This window comes from Lasioglossum baleicum, chromosome 16, assembly GCF_051020765.1.
Source record: "Lasioglossum baleicum chromosome 16, iyLasBale1, whole genome shotgun sequence".
NCBI lineage: Eukaryota > Metazoa > Arthropoda > Insecta > Hymenoptera > Halictidae > Lasioglossum > Lasioglossum baleicum.
This window is the reverse complement of record NC_134944.1, coordinates 1607848-1630257: the sequence shown is the minus strand read 5'-3', so window position 1 is coordinate 1630257 and position 22410 is coordinate 1607848. Positions and strand designations below refer to the sequence as shown.

Here is a 22410-nt window from a genome sequence, read left to right as displayed (position 1 = left end):
TACACTGCTACACATACATATACACATATTAACATATGTGTATAGATGTATGTATATACATATATATATATGACAGCTGTACTCTGGCGATGTTGCCATTTCCACCTTGATCATCTCTATTTAGTTCTATTCTGTGACGCTGTGCTTACGTAAGCGTGGAGAGTGCTGCCGCCACGCGTTAACTGTCGCAAACTCATCTAACCATCCGGAGAATGCGAGTTAGCATTCAGTCTTTAGAGCGTTTTCCTCGCGCTTCCACTATAGTGCGTCTTTCCCGTAGTTTCAGTGCGGAGAAACAATCGGCCGGGCTCGAAAGTTGATATTTCAGTGTTTCCCCAACGAGAGAGAAATATAATTAGAAGAGCTCTAGTGTTGGAATCGTTTTAGCTACGCGACGCAACGAGAAATGGCTGAAAGCAAGGGCGCGTTGATCGCGAAGACCGTGCAAAAACACGCAGGCAGAGCGAAGGAGAAGGTAAGCGGCAACAAGCGTGTATCTTACTCGATACATAACAGGTTTCTCCGAGCGTGCCAGCGATTTAATACGCCCCGTACGGAACGCAAACTCGTATTTGTATTCGACGCCCCTCGATACATTCGAAATATGTACGCTACTGTGCAAAAGAAAGAAGCACCCAGTATAATTTTCAGATATAATGACAAAGAATATATCTTCATGTAGAAATTGTATTGTACAATGATTGATTTATTGCATTTAAAGTATTAGATAATCTGCAATAACATATATTCTCAGAACTGTTCGATTAAACAGCGGAATCCTTTTTCAAAACTTGCTGTGTTATTATTTGATTTTGCTTCTTCCATTTGCACAGTGTGTAGTGTACATAACAGCGTTTGTTCGCATATGAATTTGTCTGCTGCCTCTTTATTTCGTTTCTTTATTAGAAAATTAATTTAAGATTTAAATTGAGGGAAATTTCAAGCTTGAATTGAGGGAACATTTCCAGTTTTGAATTGAGGGAAATTTCATGTTTCAATTCAGGGAAATTTTAAGCTTAAATTGAGAGAAATTTCAAGTTTTGAATCCAGGGGATATTTCAAATTTCATTTGAGGGAAATTTCAATTTTAAATTAAGGGAAAAGTTCAAGTTTTGAATTCAGGGAAATTTCGAATTTAAATCGAGGGAATGTACAAGTTTTGAATTGATTTGTATATACATTTCTTTTTTGTTTCGCCTTCTTTCGTGACATTCCAACACATGTATACATGATCTAAATAAAAAATATGCGTTCGCACATCATGAACATTTCTGAATTGCTTGTCCATCTCACTCGTCCGAACTAACTACGGTTTTTGACATTTCGAAATTCCACTTAATCCGAAACTTCAATTTGATTCGATCTTCTACAGACGTGATTGCACCGCTGCGATGTTTTTTTTCGTCACGTTCGCGCGAAACGCCAGCTTACATAATCGGCAGAAATATATATTATGCGTCAGTTCTGTGTAGCAGAGTTTCATTTTAAAATGACAATTATGCAACTTCTGGATTCTCTGTGCAGCAACGCGTCTCGTGCACCGTATATCGCAGGTGTGCGCGCCGTGTGTCTCTCTTTTACTGCTAGAGACACGGACAATGTGAAACGTGTTGATCGTCGTGTGTCGCTCTCCATTTGTATTTATCGTATATCTTCGAAACTATTAGCCGTGTCGAAAAATATGTTCAACAAAATCTGTAGATCTGGACAGGCTGCGTCTTTTATGTTCTATCATCTTTTCTCGTAGAACGAACGGTTCTCGAGAAAATTGAGGAAAACGACGGACCAAATGGATCAAAGATTAAAATAATGAATTTGAGGCTGATTAGATAGTTTTCCTAAAATATCTTCGAAACTATGTATCGCATCGAAAAATATGTTGAACAAAATCTGTAGATCCGGACAGGCTGCGTCTTTTATGTTGTATCATCTTTTCTCGTATAACGAACAGTTTCCGAGAAAATGGAGAAAAACGTCGGTGGCTATATCAAAGTTTTAGGTGATTCGCACTTCTGTATGTTCCCTCCTCGATGTGATGCGCCTACCTCGCACAAATCTATTCTAACACACCAAGACCGTAGGTCGAATTTAAAGGGAAGAAAGGAAAGGTAAAACGGTGAACCGGGAAACCTTTGGCTTCGGTCCAGAGGAGTCGCTTAACTAGGTATAAACATGGCGACGTTCGATTCGGAAGTGACATTCTTTTATTTTCATTCTCTTTCTCGTACTTATTGTTTTTGTTTGTTTGTGAAATTCTTCCCGGCATCGTTTTCTATCATTACTCTCGCTATCTTTTTACCGGCTGCGAATTAGATTGCAACGAACATGATTATTTTCTCTTGTTACGTTGATTCAACCATAATGTTGGCGGGATCCTGCGGGGATGCAATCCCTAAATAGAGGTTAGGATAGACGAAGGTGTAAATTGGCAGCGATACCGCAAAGGGTGGTAAGGATGATAGATTAGGGTTGTGAATGATAGTTTAGAGGAGTACATAGAAGCGATAGGTGTTTAGAGATAGAAATATGTATAGAAACTCGGTGTGTACGCACGGAATGGTTCTTTCAAGTGGGTTATGACCCAGTTCTGCTATTCTCAGCGAAACGACCAGACGCGGACTCTTCATTCGTCGTGTCGCGTCGCCAAAAAAAGGTGAATGTCGACTACACCGTGTACCGATCACTGTTGTCCATCCGTCAAATCGACTAACCCATTTCTTTCTTTTCATTCAAACCGTTCAGTTCACATTTACTATAATGTATCAGAAATCGGACGAACAGTATGTTGTTCTTGGTTGGCACTAAATATTATACTGTTCTGCTCAACAAAAAATTACGAAAAAATTCATGAACGTTCCTTTTAGTGGCACACGTGACAGTGAATTATTTCAGAACTTTTCGTTGCAAAATGAATTTTTAAAAAATTGTTATAGGATCCCCAATCTCGCTACCTGGATTGACTACACACGATTTAAGACAAGTGTGAAAGTTGAGGGGAGGCAACTCGGATGACCTTGACCTTGTTATATGTTGTCAAGGTCACCCTTCTGAGTAACCCTCAAGAGTGGTTTTCTTGAAAATAATCCCTCTATCAGCAATTTCTGCGAATAGATATTTGATTGGATCTTAATTCAGGAACGTGCAATGTTTTTTCTCGTTTATACTGTATTATAAACGATCCCTAGAATGGTTCCATTATTCCAGTTAATAAATCACTGGTAGTAATATATACTTTATTCTAATTAATTCTAATAAATTCTCTTTAATAATTAGTACATATTCTGCGGATCTTCATGCAAAATAAAAATAGTCTGCATCGATTGCAAGAAATAGAAATTAAAAATTGAATGTTATTTCATCCCTTAATGTTTTTAATAGATTTTAATATGATTTTAATCATATATTGACGTCTTCAATTTTTTTGAATTTCATCTTCCCAATTTTCCTATAAATTAGTCTAATAATTAGAACGAATAACGCAAAGTATCCAGTTTCGTTGGTACGTAGCAGATATATTTGCGCAGCTGTAAATGTGAATAATCTGTCCAGCGGATAAACGAATAATTGCGTTGACCTTCGTTGCAGTTGCTTCACGATTACCGTAGCGCGTCGTAACAGCAATTTCAGAAGGGTTCGCCGTAACCGTTTTAGTTCGCGGAGGTTCTACAAAGCACACCGTTGGGCGAAATATCAAAGGACATATGTTACACAGATTCATTTACAAAAGTTTCGTCTATTCCGGATTTTTTTACACACTTCACTTTCCAACCAAAAATTCTGAAATAATTCAACGTTACATATGCTATTAAGGAGAATATTCATGAATTTTTTCGTAATTGTTTGTCGCGTAGAACGGTAGAAATAAAGGATAATTCGTGCGTAGTCTAACCCAGATATGGAGCTATGTTCGGGATCCTACCGCAAGTTTATGTTCGGGAATTTTTTCAAAATCGACGCCGCGGCCGAAAATTCTGGAAAAATTCACAGACGTCTGTGTTATTAGGTAGAACGTTCATGATTTTTTTTGTAATTTTCCGCTTAGTAGAACAAAAGAAACAGAGGATAATTTATGTGTAGTCTAACCCAGGGAATTTAGTGAAGTTGGGGGTTCTATCGCAAGTTTATGCTTCGGGATTTTTTTCAAAATCGACGCTGCGACTGAAAATTCTGAAATAATTCACTGTTGTTTGTTCCCCCTTGTAGAATATTCATGATTTTTCTCGTCCGTTTTTCTTGAGCAGAATAGAAGAAATAAAGCATAGTGGCACACAACTTTTTCCAAGTGTACACTGTACACGCCAACGCAACGCGTATGCTAATTAACTGACTATTGATCAGCCTCCGTATTAGGCGTTTTGGTATCACTTGGATGTCATTGACGAAATCACTGTTCACGATGTACTTATTTAGGATTCGAATTATGAAAAAACATGATCGCACACGAGTGAGTCAGTTCGATTATCGATTACAATCATGTTAATATTTATAGCTGTTTCGTACAAGTATACATAAAATTGCGTACATTTTGTTTGAATTACAACTACCATTGTATACGAACAATAACCTGGCAAATAATCATGTGCAAACATATGTAGTAGAATTTTACTGTCACGACTCGGTTTGTTGATCTGTTTATTTAATCAACTGAGCTGATTCAATTAGCCTTCGTGTAATAGATTCATTTAAATTTTATAAAGGAATTGGCATTTTGATCAACCTGTAATTTAATACGCGTTGGAAGAAAATTCTCAGTTTAGCTTTTCTCGTATAAAGACGACAAATGAATACATCCATTCTGTAACATAATAAGGGAAATTTAAAGATTTAAATTGAGGGAAATTTCAAGTCCAAATTGGGAGAAATTTCACGTTTTGAATTGGGAAAGATTTCAAGTTTAAATTGAGGGGAATTTAAAAATTTAAATTGGGGAAAATTTCAAGTTTAAATTGAGGGAAATTTCAAGTTTTGAATTCGGGGAAATTTCAAATTCCGATTGAAGGAAATTTCTAGTTTTGAATTGAGGGAAATTTCGAGTTTAAATCGGGGGAAATTTAAAGATAGAGGATAGAGGGGGAAATTGTCGATTATCTTCGACAAAACATCGAAATCATGCGCATAATCTCGCAAAATTTGCGGAAGAATTTCTATGTAAGAAATGCGAGACTAAAAAATGACAGCAGGAGATCCTGCGGGATTGTGGGATCTCACTTTGCGGGATTGCAATCCCTAACCGTAGCAACATAACCTCGATAAACCCAAGAAATTAGTTGGCATCTGCTGTTGTCCTAATAGGAATATAGCAAGTTACAATTAATGAAAGTGAGGACGCTCGACGCGTTGTAGTTCTTCGGCCCACTCATTGTCAGCTCGGTGCGATGAGATCGAAGAGGAGACAGTCGTGGCGCGCCATGCCAGGATGGAATGTTGGCAGAAGGATCGGACGTCAACCTCTTCGGGTAGGCGGCATGCTTTTACACAACCGGGCGATTGCAACGGTTCTGAAGATTTTGATAATAAAATTTGGACAAAATCGATTTAGTATGAATACTTGATTTTCCAATGTTTACTCTTTCCGATACTCTTGCGATACTCTTTCTCAAGTAAGGCGTTCGTTTCTTCGAAGCGAAGCGTTCCGTTAGCCGTCAAATCGAGAATAGTTTTCTCCCTGCGCGGGGCGTACAACGCTGGACGTTACGTGCAGCCTTGTGTTCAATTAATTTTCTATACATTTATTATAACTATTCCTCTTAATTAGCGAAAATTAATTTAAACTTGACGTTTATTACCGCAATTTAAACTTGAAATTTCCCTCAATGAATATCTTACATTACTTTTCTATAAAAATTAACTTATAAAATCAATTTAATATAGCAAGACTCGAACGAGCGACCCACAGATTACCATTCTTTCTCCAAGCGCCCTCAGCCACTGCGGTTCTAATCAATTTAATATAGAAATTCCTCCTAATTTGCTACTGAACTTCAAATCACGAAATAATTAAATGCTTTACTAATTAAACTGAAAATTTCCCTCCATTTAAACTTGAAATTTACACGTCCAAAGTGTACTTATTGTTGATAGGTAATTTCTCTGAAAAATATGAAAGTGCAATAAAGTTTATTTTTGTTCTGACAATATGAACTTAGTAATAATACCATGTTCATTCAATGATACTAATCATTTTCTTTTTCCATCTCTTATTTCTCTTAATTAATAATTACACGTGTTGCTTTGTAATCGTGTTCTTATTTGTAATTATATTCTTGTATTATGTTAGATTAGATCGATGTACGAGTTAGTATTTCATAGGAAGAAAAATGGTCCCAGCCTAAAAAGTAGATAACGCCTCTGTCTGCCTTGTGGTATGTGGCTCTGCAATGGTAGTATCACTTGATTGGTAATATGACATGATGGCAGTGTAACATGACTTGATTGGTAATATGACATGGAGGGGGATGGGCACAGTATAACATGACTTGTCTCTTTCGCTCTAATTCGTTGGTTAAACGGATGAGTTGTACCTATGTATGCATGTTGGTAGTTATTGACTCCGCAGTAATAATTTAGCGAAGATCGTGCAACTCGCAATCTTATTTCTATACACAATGAAATTATGTTTGTTCGCGATCAGTCGTAACTTCCTTTTCTTTTGTAAAATCTAATTTTCCTATGGATTTCAACTTGAAATGTCCCCTTAATTTAAACTTGTAATTTCACCTTAATTTATGCTTGAAATTTACCCTTAATTTAAGCTTGAAATTTCCCACAATTTAAACTTGTAATTTTCCCTTAATTTAAGGATTAAGGATTTAAAGATTAAATTTCCCTCAATTTAAACTTGAAATTTCCCTCGATATAAAGTTTATATAAAACTTCAATTTTAAATCTTAAATTTCCCTCGATTTCAATTTGAAATTTCACCTTAATTTATACTTGAAATTTCCCTCGATTTAAACTTGTAATTTTTCCTTAATTTAAGCTTGAAATTTCCATCGATTTAAACTTGAAACTTTCCTCGATATAAAGATTAAATTTCCCTCAATTTAAACTTGAAATGCCCTCGGTATAAAGTTTAAATTTGCCTCAATTTTAAATCTTAAACTTCCCTCGATTTCAATTTGAAATTTCACCTTAATTTATGCTTGAAATTTCCCTCGATTTAAACTTGTAATTTTCCCTTAATTTAAGCTTGAAATTTCCCTCGATTTAAACTTGTAATTTTTCCTTAATTTAAGCTTGAAATTTCCATCGATTTAAACTTGAAACTTTCCTCGATATAAAGATTAAATTTCCCTCAATTTAAACTTGAAATGCCCTCGGTATAAAGTTTAAATTTGCCTCAATTTTAAATCTTAAACTTCCCTCGATTTCAATTTGAAATTTCACCTTAATTTATGCTTGAAATTTTCCTCGATTTAAACTTGTAATTTTCCCTTAATTTAAGCTTGAAATTTCCCTCGATTTAAACTTGTAATTTTTCCTTAATTTAAGCTTGAAATTTCCATCGATTTAAACTTGAAACTTTCCTCGATATAAAGATTAAATTTCCCTCAATTTAAACTTGAAATGCCCTCGGTATAAAGTTTAAATTTGCCTCAATTTTAAATCTTAAACTTCCCTCGATTTCAATTTGAAATTTCACCTTAATTTATGCTTGAAATTTTCCTCGATTTAAACTTGTAATTTTCCCTTAATTTAAGCTTGAAATTTCCCTCGATTTAAACTTGTAATTTTTCCTTAATTTAAGCTTGAAATTTCCATCGATTTAAACTTGAAACTTTCCTCGGTATAAAGTTTAAATTTGCCTCAATTTTAAATCTTAAACTTCCCTCGATTTCAATTTGAAATTTCACCTTAATTTATGCTTGAAATTTCCCTCGATTTAAACTTGTAATTTTCTCTTAATTTAAGCTTGAAATTTCCCTCGATTTAAACTTGTAATTTTTCCTTAATTTAAGCTTGAAATTTCCATCGATTTGAACTTGAAACTTTCCTCGATATAAAGATTAAATTTCCCTCAATTTAAACTTGAAATGCCCTCGATATAAAGATTAAATTTGTCTCAATTTTAAATCTTAAACTTCCCTCGATTTCAATTTTAAATTTCACCTTAATTTATGCTTGAAATTTCCCTCGATTTAAACTTGTAATTTTCCCTTAATTTAAGCTTGAAATTTCCCTCGATTTAAACTTGTAATTTTTCCTTAATTTAAGCTTGAAATTTCCATCGATTTAAACTTGAAACTTTCCTCGATATAAAGATTAAATTTCCCTCAATTTAAACTTGAAATGCCCTCGGTATAAAGTTTAAATTTGCCTCAATTTTAAATCTTAAACTTCCCTCGATTTCAATTTGAAATTTCACCTTAATTTATGCTTGAAATTTCCCTCGATTTAAACTTGTAATTTCCCCTTAATTTAAGCTTGAAATTTCCCCCGATTTAAACTTGAAATTTTCCTCGATATAAAGATTAAATTTGTCTCAATTTTAAATCTTAAACTTCCCTCGATTTCAATTTGAAATTTCACCTTAATTTATGCTTGAAATTTCCCTCGATTTAAACTTGTAATTTTCCCTTAATTTAAGCTTGAAATTTCCCTCGATATAAAGTTTAAATTTGCCTCAATCTTAAATCTTAAACTTCCCTCGATTTCAATTACCCTTAATTTTTATCTTGAATTTTCCCTGAATTGCAACTTGAAATTTCCCCTGAATTTACGGCCATACCATTTATTTGCAAATATTCCCGTGATTCGTTGCGGTACAAAACGGTGTACGTGTGTGCGTGCTTGTATAACAGAACAAGTTGCAGTACATATATCGGAAAAAACAATTATTTCGGTGACTCGACTAGCAGTATATCCGTAGATTCGGAAAAACCAGTTTGACACGTTGTGTTGTGCATATGGAAGCAAATTAACGTGGAAGAGTGAACAGAGTCATTGCATATGCAGGTCAGCTTTTAGCCTAAATGGGTTTATGCTGTGTTCCTGCTTGCTGGAAGATATGTGAAGTGGCTAACGGGATTCGCGTTCAACACCGCAACACATTCTTCCCCTCCCCCCTGTTTCTCCTCTCCGTCTCCCTCTCACTTCTCCCATTCTCTCACTCTCCCTTCTATACATATACTTAAATGGTTACCAACGGCAACCTATTACAGACGGTGCTCGAATATAAACGTTTATCATTTTTACAAATTAAATTCTCGCTTCTATAAACTAATTTTAATTATATAGATATTGTCCAGTATTTATTTTCAATTACATTTGGAAAACTATACAATACTTCACATAACGTTACTAGACAATTATATTGCAACATCATTGTTGAAATGTGAAGTTTAAATCAATTTTTTAAAATTAAAAGGAATTCTTATTCTTATATTCTCTATATTTCATCTTCAAAAGTAATACTTAGATTTTAATAGAGGGGAAAAAGATTTAAATTTCAAGTTGAAATCGAGGGGGCTATAGCCGCCCCCGGCGGGATTTTAATCGAGCTTGGACCATTCGATAGCCTACCCAAAAAAACCCCTCTCTGCCAAGTTTCAGCCCCCTATCTCAACTGTAAGGGTAGTTATCGAGAAAAATCGAAAAACCAATTTTTCGCGCATTTCCCCTATTTATTGGCAATTAAAAAATCTGACACATTTCGGATACCAAGCCACATGGTAGATATCATTTCCAGATTTCTCCGCTGCAAGCTCTGCTTGTAAAAAATGAAAAACACGATAAAAATTCCAAGTATTGAATTCAAGGAAATTTCAAGTTCTGAATTCAGCGAAATTTCGAGTTTACTTTAGTGAGCCGTTCCACGTTCGAGAAGTTGATAACGATAGGATTAGTGATTTCACTCCTGGTCGACATAGGAAGCTACGAGAATTCCGAAATGGGGCCATCTTGGCTCAATAATAGCGTTGCAGGGAGAAAGATTCGCGACGTCCGCTTTATCTATTAATACATTTGAGCGAGACCATCTATTTTGGAAACCATAAGCTCGCTCGCGAACCGAGTTACCACCGTCCGACCACATTGTTACGTTTCATGCGTTCGATAGTAAGAAAGTGGGAACTGTGACGATTAGGCGTTCGAGAAAAGTTTACGCAAGTTGTTCTGTCTTGACTCCGTGCCAAACGGAAACAAAAAAACATTGAATAATCTTCCGCGTTTTCTTTTTCAGCTTATTGCAAAAGCCGTAGCTTTTCCTATTTATAACGCGAGCTCCGATATACAGGGTGCTCATTCGAAATAACAAGCCGCTTTGCAAACTGCAATATAATATATGCAATAAAACATACAAAAGATGCGTTTTCTTTCGAATTTTTAGAGATCAGCACGTAATTTTAATTGAACGAGAGACCAGAATTACAAATTACCATTGCGATTTCATTGAATGAATGCTCTAGTAATTGAACTTGAAATTTCCCACAATTTGTGATAGGATCCTCAGCCTCACTATCTGGGATTTATGTCATATATATTCTGTTCTGCTCAACAAAAAGTTACGAAAAAATTCATGAATATTCTACGTAGTGGCACACACGCCTGCGAATTATTTCAGAATTTTTAGATGCAAAATCGATATTTAAAAAAATTCCGAAACATACGATTTTGATAGGATCACCAACCTCAATGCCTGGGTTAGAGAGTACGCGCCAATTATGATTTATTTCACCTGTTCTGCTCGACAAACAATTGCGAAAAAATTCAGGAACATTCTACTTAATAGCGTACATAACAGTGAATTGTTTCAGAATTTTTGGTTGCAAATTCGATTTGTAAAAAATCCCGAAGAATAACATTCTTATAGGATCCCCAATCTCACTACATATCTGGGTTATGGGTTACTATGATTTATTTCTTCTGTTCTGCTCAACGAAAAGTTACGAAAAAATTCACGAACGTTCTATAAGACGGAACAAACAACAGTGAATTATTTCAGAATTTTTGGTTGCATCGACGAATTCTAAAAAAATCCGGCAGCATGAGATTATGATAAGATCTCCAAACACAGTATCTTGATAAGAGTACACACTAATTATGCTCCGTATCTTTTGTTCTATTCAACACACAATTGTGAAAAAATTCATGAACATTATACTTAATAGCGGACATGGCAGTGAATTATTTCAGAATTTTTCATTGCAAATTCGGCTTTTTAAAAAATCCGGAATTATAACATTGTGCTAGATTATTACAAGAAATAGAAACTACATTGAATGTTATTTCTTCCCTTAATGATTTTAATAGAGGAGAAAGATCGATATCGATATAGATATCGACAGCTTCAATTTTGAAAATTTTTCAACAATTTTCAATCTCATCTTCCCGATTTTGCTAGAAACGCATTAAGATCCGTAGTCTATTTATCAAAGTTCACGCGGGAAATGTTGATCTCTCGCGTGAAGCTGCATGGTATCATAAAACGCAGGACTCTGGTCCGCGAAAGACTGCGTTGGAAATCGCCCATGCGTTGATTACGTAAGCTTCTTACCGATTCTATTTGTGGAATGGTCGTCCGTCTGAAGGTGAGAGGTGCGCCGACCTTATGTAGACAATGTCCTACTATACAGGCACAGTTCTTCGGCAAGGAAGTCGACCCGTTTAACCCGTGAAGCAAAGAAGCGTCGTCTCCATTGGTTCTTTTCTATTCTCTCTAATTTTCTCATCAAGTCGACTAAATATTTTCATTGTACATCGTCGCCTTTTCCCGCTTCGTTCTACGTACATATACTAGGTACTAGGGTGGCTCTTATTTTCGAATTTTGAATTTATATTTTACGGCACCGCACAGACAGACCAAAAATTCTGAAATAATTCACTGTTATGTATGCTATCGAGTAGAATGTTCATGAATTTTTTCGTAATTGTTTGTCTCGTAGAACGGTAGAAATCAAGGATAATTCTTGTATAGTCTAACCCGAATAGCGAGGTTGGAGATCCTATCGCAAGTTTATGTTCCGGATTTTTTTCAAAATCGACGCTGCAGCCGAAAATTCTGAAAAAATTCACAGACATCTGTATTATTAGGTAGAACGTTCATGAATTTTTTCGTAATTGTTTGTCTCGTAGAACGGTAGAAATAAAGGATAATTCTTGTATAGTCTAACCCGAATAGCGAGGTTGGGGATCCTATCGCAAGTTTATGTTCCGGATTTTTTTTTAAATCGACGCTGCGACCGAAAATTCTGAAATAATTCACTGTTGTTTCTTCCCCCTTGTACAATGTTCATGAATTTTTTCGTCACTATTTCTTGAGCAGAACATAAGATACAGAGCGTACATATTAACTGTTTAGACTTGGCACATCTCTTTTGACGTAACACTAATTATATCCTCGGGTATAACGAAGCAGTGCAAAGATCGTCCATTACGTTGCATCGGCTACAAACTTACAGAGGACGGATCTTTTTTTACCTGTCGATGTCGAATATATTATTTAAATATAGTAATGCTGCAACGCAGAACTGTCCTCGTCTCCCTTAGACACATGTAGCAATGGATCATTACATTTCCTTAAATTATTCCCATACAATTTGACATCATTTTCTAATCGCGCTCCGACGACGCGTTGAATTTATTATTTCGTTATGGTTCGAATGATTTCATCGAGTTCGTTCGTTGTAACGTTGTTTCTCCTTGTTACAGTTTCTTCAAAATCTGGGAAAGGTGGACAGAACCGCAGACGACATATTCGATGAACACCTACAAAACTTTATGAGGCAACAGAATGCCGCCAACAGACTCCAGAAAGAATTCAACAATTACATCAGGTGTGTCAGAGGTGAGCGAGCGTTGTTTGTCTTCATTTCTATAGTAGTAGTAGTACATAACCAAGATCGAAAGATGCGAAGAAATCCCCCCGAGGCGTTCGCATCTATAGAAAATTTACTGTATGTAGTAGGAGTACAGTAAAGTCGCGATATTTTTTCAACGGCTGTGTTCTGCACGGCGACATATCGTATTATCGTGCAGAGACATTATTTTTTTATGATTGCGTCTACCACGCTGAGAGTACACACGAAGCCGAACGTAGAAAAGGACAGCATGTAAATACGGATCGCGCGCGGCCGAAGCGTATCGGTGTGAACCACTACTAATCCAAGACCAAACACGATATAATTTCAACTGTATTTAGCGGTTTCATTGACGTTTCGGGCGCAAGGAAGGACAGCGAATGGGAGAGAAAGAGACGCGAAGAGTCGTAGTCATCAGCACAGTTCAAAGGCCCACTCTACGTCCTTCTCTACGTTTGGCCCGGTCTTTGAAGCTCAAAAACATAGAGCTACCGGTCTACGACCGACGGAAGCGAATCCCCCCGAGGCTTTTGCCTCGTAAGTAATAGATACATTACTGTAGATAAAGACATTAGTCATGCAACGTTGGACAAATTTTGCAGACGCTTGTGGTATTCGACACAAACAAAGCGAAGACACAGACACAGACAAAACGAAACAAAGGAACGAATGGTGGCGGTGATTACTATAAAAAATGTGTTCTTCTACCGTTCGCTGTTAAGTTAATGCAGCATTTTCATTAAATTTTAGCGCGCAATGAGGAAGAAAAACAGATGATATACTACGAATTGTAAAAGATTACCGTCAGCAAGCATCCCGATATCAAGAAAGCTACTTTATATAGCTGTTGGATGACCATCTATTTACTTTATGATAAATAGTGACTAATTGTAAGATGTTTTCGACAGTGAACCTCGACCGGTCACTATCCTTAGTCACACAAAAGTCACACATCATTGTAGTCCATCTACCTCTCCCTTTAAGAGAGCCAAAAGCTGCAGCGGGCTTTTTTTAATAGAAACCTACCTTTTCTATTCTTATATTTATTCTCTCTACACCTTTAAAGTCCTCTGCCAGATGCTTTAGCTTCCCCAGGTGTATCTCGCATATCACATGCACATTCTCTCTCTTCCTTCTTTCTCCAACATTTATATTCCCTTCTTCCATATTTCCACATCTTACTCTAGCCATCAAGCTCTGACTGTCTCCTTCTCCTTTCTCCTCTAGGTACCTTGATACCATCTTCATTTCTCTATTGAATGTGTATTTTTTATTGTTTTTAATTATTGAAATATTATGATATTTCTTGTTATAGCGGTACAAGCAGCCTCAAAGACATTGATGGATTCCTTAAACGAGATCTACGAGAGTCAGTGGACCGGCCACGATCTACTGTACGTGCAAGCTCAAAATCTAGATATGCTGTGGCAAGACTTCACTCATAAGCTCTCGGATCAAGTTCTCGTGCCTCTCAACACATATCAAAGTCAATTTCCAGAGATGAGGGTACAAGTTGTTTTATATACATATTCTCGTGAATTCATTGGGTCAGCTGATATAAATCCAGGGAGAATTCAAGTTTAAATCGAAGGAAATTTCAAGTTAAAATTCAGGGAAATTTCAAGTTAATATTGAGGAAAATTTCAAGTTAATATTGAGGGAAATTCCAAGTTAAAATTGAGGGAAATTTCAAGTTAAAATTGAGGGAAATTCCAATTTTGCATTGGGGAAAATTTCAAGTTCAAATCGAGGGAAAATTCAGGTTTAAATCGAGGGAAATTACAAGTTACGATTCAGAGAAATTTCAACTTAAAGTTGCGGGAAATTTCAAGTTTAAATTGAGGGAAATTTCAAGTTTAATTAGTAAAGTATTCGATTATTTCGTAATTCGAAATTCACACGTTTCGTTCAATTAAATTAGACTGTAATACGATTGTTACAATTAAGATACAATTACAAAGTACAGTGTAAAAATAAATTAATATTCAGTTGCAAAATTTAAGAGAAATTGTTATAGTAAATCTATATTTCAAGTTAAATTTTATAAAAAATTAATTTGAGTTTTAAATCGAGGGAAATTTCCAGTTCTGAATTGAGGGAAAGTTCAAGTTTAAATTGATGTAACTTTCCAGTTCTGAATGGAGGGGAATTTCAACTTAAAAGGGCGGGAAATGTCAAGTTTGCATTGAGTGAAAATTCATTTCGAATTGAGGGAATGTCAATCTTAATTAATAAAGTATTCATTCAATGAAAATTAAATGAATCTTATTCAATCGAATTACTTGACAAAATCGATTTGCAAAAGCCATTTACTATTGTATCGATATTTTCAGAAAAAGATCGACAAGCGTGGACGGAAGCTGGTGGATTACGACAGCCAGAGACATAATTTCCAAGCGCTGCAATGCAATCCGAGAAAACGAGACGAGCTCAAAGTGTCCCGAGGAAAGGAGTTGCTGGAAGAAGCGAAGCGTACATACGAACAGTTAAACTCGGAGCTTCACGATGAATTGCCCGCCTTATACGACTCTCGTGTTCTATTCCTCGTCACCAATTTACAAACTCTATTCGCTGCCGAACAAGTGTTTCACACCGAAAGTGCCAAGGTACATAAAATCATTTTCCTCGAATATCTTCGAAACTGTTCACCGCGTCGAAAAGTATGTTAAACAAAACCTGTAGATCTGGACAGGCTGCGTCTTTTCTGTCCTATTAATTTTTTTCGTAGGACGAACGGTTTTCGAGAAAATCGAGAAGAACGTCGGACCAAATGGATTAAATATTAAAATGATGAATTTAATGCAAGTAAATTCGTTTTTCTCGAATATCTCCTAAATTATTGACTGTATCGAAAAATATGTCGGACAAAACCTGTAGATCTGGACAGGCTGCGTCTTTTCTGTCGTATCACTTTTTTTCGTAGGACAAACGGTTTTCGACAAAATTGTGAAAAACGACAGCCATGTACCACTTGCGGGTCGGCCGGGCGAGATGAGCGACACGTCGCTGACGTTCTTCTCAATTTTCTCGAGAACCGTTCGTTCTACGAAAAAAAGTGATAGAACAAAAAAGACGCAGCCTGCCCAGATGTACAGGTTCTGTTTAACATAATTTTCGACGCGGCTAATAGTTTCGAAGATATTCGAGAAAAACGATTTTATCAGCATTCGGTTAATTATTTTAATGTTTAATCCATTTGGGGCACGTGTTCCCGTTATCTGTGGCCGCTGAAACTTCGCACAGATTTTTCTTTCAATTATTTGGAACAACTCGAGTCGAAGAAGTCGAAAATAAGAGCAACCCTAATATCCATGGTTCTGCAATGAAATGTTTTGCGCTCCAGGTTTATTCGGAATTGGAAGCGATCGTTGATAAACTGGCGAACGAGAGCCAGAGAGGATCCTACACGCTCAAGAAGAACACGGAACCACAATCACCGAAATCGCCGAACGCCAATTCTTCGTAAGTAATTCAACTTCCTCGTAGATATCTCTTATCAATGTATACTGGGTTGGAAAGTATACAAATAAATATTCGAAATCTACACATTTCTACCGAAGAACTAATTTTTAATTTTCAGTTTAATAATCAACACGCAGCCGCCGGCTCAGAACAATATATCTCCAGGTAGCTATGCTCTCGTTAAATTTACAGCGTTTCGTTATTGTGTTTTGGGTTTGAGAAATTTTGTGTAGTGATAGTTTTTGATCCCGCATGCAGCGTAACGTAGTGAAGCCACATAACAGGTTGTCGAGCACATAATTACGTGGCTAAATGTTTCGTTTCGAGTGAGCTTTGTTGCGTGTTACAGCTGTGGAAGACTCAGCTCCAGCCCCGAGAAACACCTCGCCAACTACCCAATTAAATGGCAATGCTAACAGCAATGCTAACAGCAATGCTAACAGCAATGCTAACAGCAATGCCAATAGCAATGATAATTCTCTGAATAATCAGGATGCATCTCCGCAAAGCACAACCGCCGTTTCCAAACGAGTCGAAGTGCTGTACGATATACCATTCGGTGAGTACAGCATAGGAATAAAAAATGAGCGTTTCACTCGACCACGGTGCATTATACAGGTGTCCCGACTTAGCATCTCTGTAATGCTGAAATTTGGAGGCAGATGAATCGTAAGTCTCTGGCCGCCGCCAAACGGCGCATGGTTCCAGGTACCGTACGTGTGCGAATGAGTGTGATTGTGTGTATTCAGCAGCGCAATCTCATTCGCACATGTATAGTACCTGGGACCATGCGCCGTCTGGCAGCGGCCAGGGAATTACGACTCATCTGCCTCAGTTTTTTGAGGGAAGTCGGCACACCTGTATAATGCACCATGCACTCGACACTATTTCTTCTTTCTATTATGCCGATAAAAAAATGTTTGTTTTATATACGGTGCTGTAATTTTCTAGGCCGCGTAGAGTTGCGAATAATGCTTCAAGTGTAAATTGCGGGAAATTTCAAGTCCTGAATTCAGGTAAATTTCAAGTTTAAATCGAGGGAAAATTCAAGTTTTGAATTCAGGGAAATATCAAGTTTATAAAATATGGGAAATTTCCAGTTCAAAATATGGGAAATTTCCAGTTTAGAATTTGGGAAATTTCAAGTTTAAACCTCCAATGGGCTGTAACTCCGTTAATTTTTAAAATTCTAGTCTAATTCTTTGAGAACATAATTTTCGAAATGTTAAGTTCTTAACTAAAATATGGTCTAAAATAATATCTAAATATATATCTTCTTAAATATACATATAATAAATTATAAATTATGTTCTCTTACATGTACACTAAATATGGGTGAAATTGTATCCTGTTTGGTGTGATTTTAATAAGAAAAATGTCGCATATACATATTATGGATAAAATTACATATACATATAAATAAATAATACGTGTATATCTTCGTTGAAATGTGAGAATGTTGCCTGCCGTGTTTCCATGCATGGTCTTGTTGATACACAATGGATTAAAGTAAAGAAAAATACAATAATTCTGACTTTCTGTCTATACGTCGCTGTTCAAGTGGAATTACATGGCAGATTCCATGACTAATAAAGGCGGATTCAATTATTTTAGAGGTGGAATATGAAAATGGTACCAATTTCTCTGTAGGGGCAACGACTGACAACTTACCACCAGGCGTTTTGTATAAAGTGAAGGCTACTTACAAGTATAGACGCGACGATGCGGACGAACTGTCGTTTGATGTCGGTGATATTATTCGTGTGGTGGAATATGACGATCCAGAAGAACAGGTTTGTATATTATTAATTAGTAAAGTAATCAATTATTTCGTGATTCGAAATTCAGTCGCGAATTAAGAGGAGTTCTCGTAATAAATTTAATTCAAGTTAATTTTTATAGAAAATGAATTTAAGATTTAAATCTAGGGAAATTTCAAGTTTAAATCTAGGAAAATTTCAGATTTAGAATATGGGAAATTTTAAGTTTAAAATATGGGTAATTTCAGGTTTAGAATGTGGGAAATTTCAAGTTTAAAATATGGGAAATTTCAGATTTAGAATATAGGAAATTTCATTTTTTTTCAAGTTTTGAATTGCAAGGTTTAACATCGATAGCGTCGATACGATAATACATTTTTCGATGAAACTGAAAACATTTTTGTTCGTCCAGGAGCAAGGTTGGTTAATGGGAATCAAGGAGGGTACAAACGAGAAAGGAATGTTCCCAGCGAACTTTACAAAACCGCTGTGAGAGGGCCAATCCCCGGAATCCAACTATTACACTCCAATGCTCACTGAGAAACAGCGTTCGGCTACTTTTAAGAAATAGATTGAATATTGAAAGTGAGAGAGTTCACACAAGTCATCCGAGGTATTATATATAATATATATATAAATATATATTATGTAGAGAAAATAAAAGGAAAACTAACACTAATGGAGGACTCTATCTGGGAAGGAAAAAGGAGGGTGCGATAAGATAGTTAACTTTTTTGCGAAAGAGAAAAGAGCGAAATACACCCGTAAAATGCCTTAAACCCAGCCACTGTCTCTGTGCCAACGTTTCATTGTCTGTAATATGGAATTTATTTCCCTCGTATACATAATATCCGATGTACGAATAAACAAACGCATCCATTAACAATTGAATGAAATATTTAAAAAAATAATATAAGCGATTTAAAATAATATATTGTAATACGTCATGCAATATTAATAATAATATAAAGAAAAATATCTATATATATATATACATACATACATCTATATACATATACATATAGTAAATTAATATTATTTTATGAAAATGTACATAGAATTATATATATATATATACGATCTAAGAATATTTTACGGAATAACTTTGTGGCCACTGAAATTTATCGTTAAGTAATTAATATATTGTAAAACGATTCAGAGATGATATCCCCCTATTTCTCGAATTATCTTGAATCATCGATTGCCAATCCGCATTATGTATTCGAATATTAAGAAAGATATGATTATATTCGCACGTGTTACAAGAGAAATTAGGACTTAGATCATTCTGTTTATAAGCATGAATTTATTGATAATACAGTCTTCCCTCGCATACTGTCACTTTCGTCTCTATGGTTAGTGTTATTTTTTTTATTTCTTCTGTTCTGCTCGAGAAAAACTTACGAAAAAATTCATGAACATTCTACCTAATAACACAGACGTCTGTGAATTTTTCAGAATTTTCGGCCGTGGCGTCAATTTTGAAAAAAAATCCGGAACGTAAACTTGCGATAGGATTCCAACCTCGCTATCTGGGTTAGACTACGAATTATCCTTTATTTCTTGTTCCGCTCGACAAACAATTATGAAAAAATTCACGAACGTTCTACTTAATAGCATACATAACAGTGAATTATATCAGAATTTTTCGTCGCGAAATGGAGTCTAGAAAAAATCCGCAAGTCTTCGGAGTACCGGAAAATCGGCAATTTGATGTTTCCGGATTTTTGTAAAATGGATTTTGCAACAAAAAATTCGGAAATAATTCACTATTACGCCTGCTGTTAGGTAATATGTTCATGAATTTTTTCGTTATTTTTTCTCGAGCAAATAACTCTAAAATAAATCTGTTTACTACTTCGAAGTAGTTACAGGGTGAGTACGGTTTCACGAATTATGTTTTATTTCTTCTGTTCTGTGAGAGAAACAATTACGAAAAAATTCACGAACATTCTGCTGAATAGCATGCATAACAGTGAATTATTTCAGAATTTTTCATTGCAAATTCGATTTTTAAAAAAATCCGGAACCGCGTGAAATTGAGATAGTAACACTATGCGAGGGAGACTGTGCATAGATAAGACGTGACGAATTTTTTACCCGGTCGAACGACTCGTATGTATCGAGCTGAATATAGAAATATAACGAAAACCTTGTCGTACGAACTTTTTCTATAAAATAAACACAAATCTCGTCTGTTATATGTAATTTTTATCAATGAAAGAGTTTTTTCGTCTCGAAATCATCTAACACGTTCGTTCGTTACGGAGAGCCGAATGTTTCGTATTGTGTTCGAGATACGTGTGAAGTGTGCGTGACCAGTAACGAAGTATATTTCGAACGATATAATGGCAATGATGAACGAGATCAGTATTAGGTGCCATTGTATCCACTCTCTCTCTCTCTCTTGCGCGCGCGCAACGAAAACATTGTAACATGCTAACGGACGAAAAAAATTACTAATACGGTAAATATTCTATGGACGCAAGAAGGTGTTCGTACACAAATTCGATGCAAAAAAATATCCCCCTTCCCCACAGCGGGCCAACCGAATCATTCTAAAGCAGTACAAAAGAGAGAGAGAGGGAGAGAGAGGGAGAGAGAGAGAGTCTACCAATTTCAGCTTCCGAATGTGTGTCCTTTTTTGTTGAATTGAAACACGTAGGAGAGTTGGATTGTTTGTTTTGTAAATGAAACACGTTTTACGATTGAAAGATTGATCCATTGTCACACTAATCATGAACCCCATATTTACGAGCCGAAACACTATAGACAAATAATATGCTTGTTCACGAAGTGTTACAGGTGCACGATTCATACAGCTGCGAGCATAATTGATTATCACTGCGGATCTTTATGCAAGATGAAAATGTTTTACGTTGATCGTGGGAAGCAGGAATAATAGAAAAATTGATTTAATCCCTTGACGACTTTATTACATTGAAATCAACATTACTGATTTAAAGTATGCGTGATCAGTTATGCTCTCCTAACTGTATATCATATTATAGTACATTAAATACGATGTTGATTAATATTTTATTATTATTATTATTACTATTATTATTATTATTATTATTATCATTATTATTATTATTATATAGTTACAGTATTTATAATGACGACGAACGGACGTATATTTGTATTTTATAAAAGTGGACCAACAAAATGTAAAGGAAAATTGAAAAATCGAGAAAAAAAGAAAACGAACAAACGAATGTATTTAACGGACAGCGTCGAAAATGTTTTAAATTCTGCGTGTACGAACAAATAAAAGTTTACTTTAATTTACACGTCGTGTGCTTCGCTTCGACAATTTGAAGGTTTACTTTTTTCACGAATTGCGCACACATTCCGTTCATTTTCAAACGAGCATGATGCTTTTCAAGATCTCTTCTTTCGTCCTTAGACAGCGGATTTTTGTGCATTAACATTGTTGTTCTTCTGTCGTTATTTAGTTTTCCAGCTGTTAACAGTAATATTAAGAGGAAAATTGAAATTTTTATTTCGCGTAAAGATCCGCTGTCTATTCTAATTGATATTGATTATATATATATATATTTATTCTCTCGTTTCCTTGTTCTCTATTCGCTACTACAGAAATGAGAAGCGAAGCATCCGATACTGTTTGCTTATTCGAGATTGGTATTATTAATAATGCAGTCTTCCCTCGGGCAGTGTTACTTTTTTTATTTCTTCTGTTTTGCTCGATAAAGAGTTACGAAATAATTCATGAACGTTCTATAAACGAGGACAAACAACAGTGAATTATTTCAGAATTTTCGGCCGCGGCGTCGATTTTTTAAAAAATTCGGAACGTAAACTTGCGATAGAATCCCCAACCTCGATATCTGGGTTAGACTACGCACGAGTTATCCTTTATTTCTTCTGTTCCGCTCGACAAACAATTATGAAAAAATTCACGAACGTTCTACTTAGTGGCATACATAACAGCGAATTATTTCAGAATTTTTCATTACAAATTCGGATTTTTTAAAAATCCGGAAGCGTAAATTTGAGATAGTAACACGACATGATGAGATAGTAACAAGGGGAGACTGTATATTACTATATCTATACGTACGCGTTGAATTATACAACATTCGAACGTATAACGTGTGTGACGTGTTGTTAACGAGTCTACCGTGTAACGGTGTGTCTTAAAACGAGCAATAATACAAGTAACAGATAAATTACTGGAAAATAGAGATCTGTTAACGGTACTAATATATATATATATAGAGAGAGAGAGAATTCTATGTAATTCGTTGGAGTAACGAGAGCGAATGCATTTAATTGACTTAAAGAAGATAAGCGGTAACAAACAACTGTATCGTTCTTTCTCATTTCTTTTCTGATAGTAGAATCAAAATCCGAATATATACAAAGTT

At 35.7% G+C, this 22410-nt stretch overlaps 1 protein-coding gene across 7 annotated transcripts; it reads left to right on the top strand.

The window, feature by feature from the left end:
* Nucleotides 1-188: 188 nt before the first annotated feature.
* On the top strand, nucleotides 189-21310 carry Amph (amphiphysin). Of its 7 annotated transcripts, none has more exons than XM_076441071.1 (9): nucleotides 189-475; nucleotides 12649-12784; nucleotides 14113-14303; nucleotides 15131-15403; nucleotides 16141-16259; nucleotides 16378-16424; nucleotides 16609-16818; nucleotides 17874-18052; nucleotides 18432-21310. In XM_076441071.1, exons 1-9 carry the CDS (start codon nucleotides 407-409, stop codon nucleotides 18510-18512), a joined length of 1305 nt encoding a protein of 434 aa, XP_076297186.1. In that variant the 5' UTR covers nucleotides 189-406; the 3' UTR covers nucleotides 18513-21310. The 7 variants fall into 7 exon arrangements, with proteins under 7 accessions (XP_076297186.1, XP_076297188.1, XP_076297191.1 ...); XM_076441073.1 differs by having other exon boundaries at nucleotides 191-475; nucleotides 17910-18052; XM_076441070.1 differs by lacking the exon at nucleotides 189-475 and adding an exon at nucleotides 5022-5456.
* Nucleotides 21311-22410: the final 1100 nt, after the last annotated feature.